The 9,864-nt window shown below is 38.9% G+C and overlaps 1 protein-coding gene across 1 annotated transcript; it reads left to right on the plus strand.

Moving 5' to 3' along the window:
* The first annotated feature begins 8,359 nt into the window (after positions 1-8,359).
* On the plus strand, positions 8,360-9,301 carry LOC142437119 (olfactory receptor 10R2-like). Its single transcript, XM_075540409.1, has one exon. The coding sequence runs from the start codon at positions 8,360-8,362 to the stop codon at positions 9,299-9,301; it is 942 nt and encodes a 313-aa protein (XP_075396524.1).
* Positions 9,302-9,864: the final 563 nt, after the last annotated feature.

Raw genomic sequence — 9,864 nt, forward strand, 5'->3', positions numbered from 1 at the left:
GCGGCCATCTAGCTCAGAAGCAACAAAGCCCACATGGAAGAAACACACCAGCCTGTGTGACCATGAGGTGTTGAAGGATCAGGTATCCGGCATCAAAGAACAAAAAAATCATATAATTGTAAATGAAGGTGAGTGCAGCAGAGTGGAGATGCAAAGCCCATCTGTTGGCAAATGGACACCCCCTTAGAGATGACAGCAATTCTTTATGGGAATAGAAAGCCTCTTCTTTTCCTGCAGAGTGGCTGGAAGCTTCAAGTTGTGACCTTCCCTTTACAGCCTAAGACATATCTACCCTGCCTACACGTCCATAGGGGTTGGACTGCTAACTGCTAGGTAGAGGCTCAAACCTACCAGCTTCTCTCAGAGAGAAAGATAAGGATTTCTGCTTCTGTAAAGCTTAACAAAGCCGCAGAAATCCTAAGTAGGTTTGGTAATGAGTTAAGAACACATAACGTCTTAGTCAGTGCTTTGCAAATTATCTACAATGAAGAACCATTTTTCTTTTTCATGTCATCACAGGGCAATATTTCAGTACAGTGTAATAGACATTTATTCTTTAAAAATCTGGGCTGGCCTTTGGAAATCACTGGCCTACACCACAGTAAATAGCACTTTTCCAAATCCTCAGAGTTATCTGAGTTGTTTCCAAGAATAGCGTTCAAGACCAATATGTGTTAGTACAATCAACGTAATTTGACAGACGTTTGTTATGGCATGCATTCTCCAAGGGTAAAATTCAACCACCGTGATCAGTATGTGCTAGCAGTGTGTTAGGCCATGCACATTTTCAGGTCCCATCCTAGATGTACAGTCAGATCTCTAGGGTTGATGTGATAACCCTGCAGGGGATGATAGGCTTGAAGGTCAAGAAAAAGTGGATGACGGCATGCCTCACTGATCTCTGTTAGAAGAGAGGCACAGGCACTAATCTTCCAGGTCAGGTTTGCACAACATTCTGAGTAAAATAGACACCACTACTAAAGTCAATGCTTACAATGGCAAAATTTATGTTATATGCTTTCTGCCACCATAAAAAAACCCCCACAAATTACCTTGTGCCATCTTAGTCCGGCCAGATTGACTCCTTCTCTTTGGTTGGGGGAGGAGGGGTCTGTTTATTGTAGAACGTCTCACGAGAGGAAAACTGTGTCACGCCTGGCTCAGCAGAGGATCAGCAAGAAAGAGAAATATCCTCAAGAAGATTGATGGACTCTTTAGCCGAAACCATGGGCTCAAACACAATACTAATCGTTAGGATGGTGTCAAGGACGGCCATGTTTCATTCTGCTGTACGTGGGGGCTCTGTGAATTAGAACTGGCTTGAGGACACCCAACGGTAACAGTGGAAGCTGTCGATTGTATGAAAAGGATGTCACCTTCCCCACAGACCCCTCCAGGCAAAAAGCGTGTTGTGAAGCATGGTTAAAATGTCTCATTCTATGAGCCTCCAGTCATAATGGAGGCTCAACCACGGCCATGCTTTGCTCTGTGATCTGTGGGGGTCCCCAAGTCAGCACTGATTCAACAACAACTAGTAACAACAACAATAACACCGTGCCCTCAGATTTGTCTCTCGCTCACAAAAATCTAAAATATTGACACTGATACTTGACAGAAAAATAAATTTTCTTAAATCATCTAAGAGAGGACATAGAATTTTGCATTAATTTATGACCTTCTAATGACTACGTAGGAAACAGTTGGGTGACTGTGTTCATGTGTATGAATTTTTAGCAAAGAAATATCATTTATTTATTTAAACATTTTATTAGGGGCTCATACAACTCTTATTTTCTTTTTTCTTTTTTAACATTTTATTAGGGACTCATACAACTCTTATCACAATCCATACGTCTACATATATCAATTGTATAAAGCACATCCATACATTCCCTGCCCCAAGAGGAACTGATGCAAAGGGCTTAAGTAAAGAAATATTTTTAAAGACAGGTAGATCACATTTTTCCATAAATTTTAGACTTGGGAGACATAGCCAACTCACCCTAGATTAAACAAATATGTTGTCCCAGAATTACAAATAGTAATGTGTGCACTGTCCCAGTCCATGCCACAACCTTAGAGAGTGGAAGCCCGGAGACACACATGTTCAGTTACTATCGCCTTGGCTTTGTATCAATTTTGTCTACAATAAGCTATGTCTCTAACAAGGACAGGCTGGTAACTAAGCTGTACATTATTGTTACTCTATTGCTAAATTCCATGGTATGTATCCCCCAAACAAGGATGTACAATTTGCTTTCCTTGAGATAGAAAGGATGGTGGTACCACTGAAAAATGACTATACTTTAGATTCTTTAAGTATTTACATATGTTCTCCTTTGTTATGTGTGTATTAGAGAAATTACCAATTCTTGAAGAATCAGATTGTATAATATACATAGCACAGCATTAATTTTATCCTCATCATCCCATTACATCCAATACACAAGACAAGGCTTTCCTATTTTTGGATGGAATCTCAGGGTGGTCCTTAAATTTAGTTGTCCAGTTTACTATAATAAGGTCTACATTTATATTTGAAGTTAAAATTTCTCCCTTTCTCTTGATTTGGGGCTCTAGGATGTTGATGTGTAGGAAGCACTTGGACTCACTGAAAGAATGAGGCAATAACAATCTAACCCTATAACACAGAGCACGGCATTATCATAACATTTAATTAAATGTATATATTTATATACCTATTGATATATACATATGAAAGTAAAGAACAAAAAATGTTTTGTCCTCAAATTAAAAATTCAGGCGTTCTAGGGCTAACATGTGACCAAAAAATTGGCTCCTGCTGAAACCTGTAGCAGGATACAGTCAAATTTTTATCCATTTCTGAAACATGAATAATGGATTTGCTGGTTGAATAACTATTTACCAGGCTGATTTTACATTCTAGAAATAAATTTTTTTTCTATGTATCTGAAAGACCTAGGCTTTCTTTGCAATTTTAATATTTTGCTCTCCGTTTTTTTTTATCCAACCCCTTGAATCCCACTCCCCTACTTTCTGACTTTCAGAAGTAGAAAATTGAAGGTTTATTTTTTAAGTGAAATATTTTAAAGGAGGATTTTTTTTTATATCAACCTAAGAATGAGGTTTTCAATGTATTAGGTCGGAGAGTCAAATGAAAGCATTTTCCTTTGATGTCTATCCCAACCACCTCCAATTGCTACCCAGAACATTTCTATCTTTCTAATGAGACTCCAGAGTAAGGCAAATAATTTCCATGGTGTGTTAGATAGCACCTTCTCTATGTCCAAGAAATTCTCATAGTGTATTACTGTGATTCTCCTTGCTAATTGGAGAATTATGGACAAGCACTGGGAACAATATGGTAACTTCCTCCCTCTGGAAGTGGGTATCTCAATTACCAATCAAGATGTTCAGGACAAGGCAATTTTAAAAGGAAAGACCATTGGTGATGCTCATTGAGGCAATTACTAAGCTTTCCATGGAGACAACGCACAGGTCCTGGGAGGGATGTAGAGGATTTTCTTGTGCTGGTCTGAATGGAAGAAAAACCGTACAGCAGGAGAACAAGTGAGGCAATGTGGGCACATTTTATTGGGAAAACTTCACAGATATGTCTAGGAAGTGTTTGAGAGTGAGGATCCATGCATGCCACTGAGCACTAGTACCTGGATGTAAAAGAATGGGAAACTTCCAATTTGATTTTCTATTGCGAAGAGGAGTGACAGTCTAGCTTTTCTTTCATGTAAAATTTCAAAGTCCCTACATTATAAAATTGACAGAAAGCTCAACTAGATGGTAGAAAATGTGAGTCTAGAAACCAAGACCAGAATCAAGATGAAGGAAGGGCGATCAGCTTAATTCTGTGGGGACCAGAGTATTAGTCTTTGAAATAGATAAAAGAAAACACTGCATCCAGAGAACAGAATGCACACAGCTCATAGAACACAAGGTGTGTTGACTTAGGAGAGAGATTGTGCACAGGGAACCGGGTTTTTCTGAAAAGAAGGCATTGGGATTATTATTAAGTCATCCATATCCTATTCCATTTATTATTAAGCACTTACATATTATTTATTTATATTGGGCTAGGGTCTGAGGACATGCCGTGAAATCTGGTGCATTCTGTATTCTTAAAGTTCACAAGTCTACAGGGATGACAAGAAAAGTAATTTGGATATAACATGAGCACATTTTCATTAAAAAATGAAAAAACACAAAAACACGAAAGAAGCTTTAGGAGCACCGAACAGCAAACTCTTTGACAAATGAAAACCAGTTCAACAATTGTTGACTTAAAAAATTGTGAAGAGTTAATGGGCCCCAGATGACAGATGAAAGGCTATTGAAGGTTATGATTCTTTCTCTTTCTCTCTCTTTAAATTGAAGTCTAAGATTTTGTCTCTGTGTTTGTCTCTTCTCTCTCCCTCCCTGTGTCTCAAGAGTCTTGAAACCCAACTACTCATTCAGGGAGCGCTGAGTAGTTCTGTGTGATTTATGTATAATGGCTTAATGTTAATGCATCAGAAGAGGAGTTTGTAGATATAGATGAGGACAGAACATCACACACATTTTGTCTATCTTAAGGAAATTGACTTTATAGATAATGAAGAATTATTGAACAAGTTAATGGATATCGGTTAACTCTTTCCATTTATTAAGGCACGTTTTAAAACTATCCTCTCTTATCTTCTGTTTTTGTTTTTTCTCTTTATCATTTCCTCAAGCCTTTATGTAAACATACAATAGCTTCAAATACACACTCTTGGTATTTTCTATTTGCAAATATTCTCTATGGCACTCTGGGATGTGATAGTTGAAATCTGTGTTTTCCATGGCAAGTAGCTCTCACATAGACTCCAAGGTTGAATTGTTAATAGACGAGGTAGCTGTTGAGTGATGTGATCTTTCTTTCAGGAACTCCAGCATTTTTTTGGGTGGCAAGTTACCTTTCACTCTGAATATGATCCTGTAAGAGATATAATCCTGAGAGAGCCGACCAGAATAGTGGACAGGTAAAGAGGTGATATGTTAGGGAGGATGCTATTGCAGATTTTTAAATTACTGAAGCAGCGTGCTGGGTAGTCCGTATTTGTAAAGATTAGTAATGAAACAATTGAAAAGGTATAAGAATAAGAGTGCAAACCCCTGATGCGAATCCCTTTGAGAAACTCTTACCCTGGTCTAGGATTTTAGATCCAGTTAATGGAGAGACCTCAAGACTAACAACAGTGGTTTCATACTAAAATAAGAAAGGTTAGCTAGTGAAATACCAAAGATGCTACTTAAAATCACAAACAAAAAGGAGATGACAGATATAAAAAATATATCTTCTTTATTCTATAGTTGAGATGTATGTCAGAGAGATTCTTCATCCCAAATTGTTGAAGAAAACGCCAGTATGATCTAAGCTGAATGCTCAGAGAACACGTTTGGGAAATTCCTGGAATCAAATTTCCTCTATCCGTGAATTTACAACTTATAGGAGACACTGGGATACTTTTTTACTTATTTTCAACTAGATTGTTTTTGATTATATTCTTGTATGCGGTGGAGATGCACTTTTCTTCAAGACAAACAAAATTCTGGTGGCAATGTAAGAAGGATTTCATTTATTAACAAAGAAGCAGAGGGAGAAACAATGTAGCTTGATTAGCAACTTGTGGGAAGAAATCAGTGAGTTTGTGGTACTTTACTTGGGAATAGATAGAATGCTACCATACACACACATACACGAAAGACAGCAATAACTTCACACTTATAGCCTAGAAAGCATTAAGATTTAGGATATAGTATGAGAATGATAATTTTCAATTTCATCAGTGTACATATGGAGAAATATATAGCTGTCAATGGAAAGGCAGTTATAGAAAAAATATTAATTCCCTCGAATTTACTGCATATTTTTACTTTATTTTATAGGTGATTGCTGGACGCTTCTTTTTGAAAATAGGATAAAACATTTCCATAAAAAAACAATTCTGCTGTTACAGAGGATGGCTTAGAATAGGAAAAGATAGAATACAGAGAGCCTGTTTATAAAGCTTTTCAAAATAGTCTAAGTTACATCTGTTTCCCTGTAGAAAGAATGGTCTGGATCCTAGAAGACTTGCAGAACAAAAGTGGATTGGATGGGAAGGACGGAAGAAATGGTGTGTTTTAATAATCCTTACAAAATTTGTAGTTTTGATGGCTAAGAGATTTTTTGAAGCTTTCTGGTGAGATACATAAATAACCCAAGTGAAGCAATAGCTTTGGGAAGGTTAAACATTATTTGATGAAATACCCCAAATAGATAAATATGTGCAGATTAGAGTGGAATTATTGTCACCCGGGACCAGAAAGATGAAGAAGTTGGGACGTGGTTGTGTAGGTAGCACTCGGTCTGTTTGTGGGAATCATGGTGACTTTGGCATCCGTATCGGTGATGACTGCACAACAGCTGATACTGCATTGGTGAAAACTGTCAAATTTCCAAATGTTATATACTCTCAATATTTACAACAACATAATTACATAATACATTGCAGTTTTATAATATGTATATGGCCTCGTGTTAATAACATTAAGTGTGCCCTAAGCCTTAGGGAGGGTATCTGAGCATCTCTGCTCAGGAATTCAGAGACAGCTACTAGAAATGAGACTGTGTGGAGTGTCCACATCAGTTATATCAAGTGGTGGACAGGTATCCATTCGCATGGGCAACCAGTGAATGCTGAACCCAAACTAAATTATTCAACCCTATGTTTCCGTAAGGAGTATCCAGACTTGTTAATCATCCAATTAGAATTTGTGAAAGAAGGCAGCACCAGTAATTGTAAATCAAATTAGTGTTAATGAATGACTGAGTGGAAATGATTACCGTATATGGTTTATATAATTACATTATTACTTCAATTATCAGTCCTAAAAGGAAACTATATTATTGAAGTCAAGCTGCAAAGGCAGATAAGTGATGTTTCCCTAAGTTGGAAATAAATATGCATACAGTAAAGGGTAATGAAAAAGAGGCAGGCCTACAATGACATGGAATGACAGTGGCAGCAACAATGAGCTTCCGTATACTCATAATTGTCAGGGTGGTGGAGGACCAGGAAGTGTTTTGTTCCATCTTTGAGAGGGTCACTAAAAGCTGGAACTGACTCCTCAGCCCCAACAACAACAGCAACAACAATGAAAAGGAAGTGTCATTGTCTATCAGTAACCTGGATCAATGAATGACCACTGAAAATCATAATTAATTTAGACTCAAAACTTTTGTGGGGATTCAATTACAGAAACAAAAAATGACTGGTGATTATATCAGTCTGCGAGGCAGTGGGAGAATCAAAGATAGGATTTATGTAAGCAAACATCTGTTGTTGTTTTAATCATTTTATTAGGGGCTCACACAAATTTTATCACAATCATTACATCTATCCCTTGTGTCAAGCACATTTGTTCATTTGTTGCCATCATCATTTTCAAAACATTTTCTTGCTACTTGAGCCCTTGGTAGCAGCTCCTCATTTCCCTCCTCCCTCCCCAATTTTCCCTCCCTCATGCACCCTTGATAATTTATAAATTATTATTGTTTTTTCATGTCTCTCACTGACTGCTGTCTCCCTTCACCCACTTTTCTGTTGTCCATCCCCCAGGGTGGGGTTTATGTGGAGATCACTCTGATTGGTTCCCTCTGTCTCCCCCCACCTCTCCCTTACCCTCCTGGTATAGCTACTCTCAATATGATCACTGAGGGGTTTATCTGTCCTGGATTCCCTGTGTTCCCAGCTCTTATCTGTACCAGTGTACATGCTCTGGTCTACCTAGATTTGTAAGGTAGAATTGGGACCATGAGAGTGGGGATGAGGAAGCATTAAAAAATTACAGGAAAGTTGCATGTTTCATCGGTGCTATACTGCACCCTATCTCGTTTGTCTCCTCCCTGCGACCCTTCTGTAAGGGGTGTCCAGTTGCCTATAGATGAGCTTTGGGTCTCCACTCCAAACTCTAATTCACAATGATATGATATGATATGATATTATTATCTCTGCAGGTCTATCTAGATAGGATAGGCGGGATAAACAATATGGAGGAGACAACAACGGGACCAATGGTAAGCAAACATCTGTACACTTCAGATGAACACTTGTCCCCAACTCAAGCTGAATCACATTGGTCCATTATAAAAAAAAGCCCTTTGGGAACTTATCAGTTTACAATAATTTCTGGTTGTTAATCCTTTTTCTTTCCTATGCATGTTGTTTCTCATGTGTAACTGAGTAGCACTAGTTTTTGCTTGTTTTGCATTTAATAAGGGATGATTATTCCTTATTTCTCTGTTCTAAAGCTCTCTAGACTGGATCATACTGCTTTTACTCCATGGGATCAATTCTCAATGGCTAATTCCTCCTTTGTCACTGAGTTCCTACTGATGGGTTTCTCCGGTCTTGGGGAATTGCAGCTGGTCCTCTTCGTGGTCTTTTTCACCCTCTATTTGATCATCCTGAGTGGGAACTTCATCATCATCTCAGTCATCCTCCTGGATCGCAGTCTCCACACTCCCATGTACTTCTTTCTGTGTGTGCTCTCTACCTCAGAGACCTTATACACAATCGTTATCCTGCCCAAGATGCTTATCAACCTGTTCTCTGTACTCAGGACTCTCTCCTTCATGAGCTGTGCCACCCAGATGTTCTTCTTCCTTGGTTTCGCTGTCACCAATTGCCTGCTCCTGGGAGTGATGGGTTATGACCGCTATGCTGCCATATGCCAGCCTCTGCACTACCCCATCCTCATGCGCTGGAGAATCTGTGCCCAACTGGCACTCACCTGTATTGTTAGTGGCTTCCTGATATCTCTAGTTGGAACAACGCTGGTTTTTAGCCTCCCTTTCTGTGGCTCCAATAAGGTTAACCATTACTTTTGTGATATTTCTCCTGTTATTCGTCTTGCTTGTGCTGAAACTTACATCAACGAACTGGTCATCTTCATCTGTGGGGTCTTGGTTCTTGTTGTGCCCTTCGCCTTTATCTGCATTTCCTATGGCTTCATTGTTCACACCATCCTGAGGATTCCCTCAGCTGAAGGCAAGAGAAAGGCCTTCTCCACCTGTGCCTCCCATCTTACTGTGGTTATTGTCCACTATGGCTGTGCTTCTTCTGTCTACCTCCGGCCCTCAGCCAAACACACATCAGGCAAAGACAGGCTGGTGACAGTGACGTACACCGTCATCACTCCACTGTTGAACCCCATGGTGTACAGCCTCAGGAACAAAGATGTTCAGATGGCTATTCGGAAAATGATTGCAAAGACCGGATTTTCTCCCAAGACGTTATAATCAGAACAATTTAACATTTTAATCACACCCAGTTGTTAATAGATGTATAGTGGATGTATAATTTTTCTCATGAGGGTATCTATTCTATTCTTCTCTATAGCTGTGTAGCTTGGGATGCGTTGCTTTGACATTCTTCAGATGTACTGGTATCTTATGTAAGTAGCGGATGGTAAATTGCTCTTCTTATTGTTGTGAAGACAGGAAAACAACGTAGCCTCTGGAAATACTGGATAGCACTCCCCTCCTCGGCCTCTCCTTCCTTCCAGTTCACAGTTTCAAAAGAGTCTTGAAAACTGTCATCTGTCAGCTTGTGTTCGGATTCTTTGCCCACTCTCCCCTTGGTGCAGAATCTTTGCTGACGGCTACACTGTATTTAAAATAAGCCTCCTAAATCTGGATGGCCAGATCTGACACAATTGGGAAAATGGCATTATTTCCATAATTAGGTATAATGTGCTTCTTGTTGGATCATAACTTTGAGAAATTTCCTTTTTCCACTTCTAAATATTTTTTAAATATTAAAATGACAGTAATATAATTTTTCTTCTTTCTTTGCAGGGTTT

The sequence above is a fragment of the Tenrec ecaudatus genome, chromosome 1 (assembly GCF_050624435.1).
Source record: "Tenrec ecaudatus isolate mTenEca1 chromosome 1, mTenEca1.hap1, whole genome shotgun sequence".
Taxonomy (NCBI): domain Eukaryota; kingdom Metazoa; phylum Chordata; class Mammalia; order Afrosoricida; family Tenrecidae; genus Tenrec; species Tenrec ecaudatus.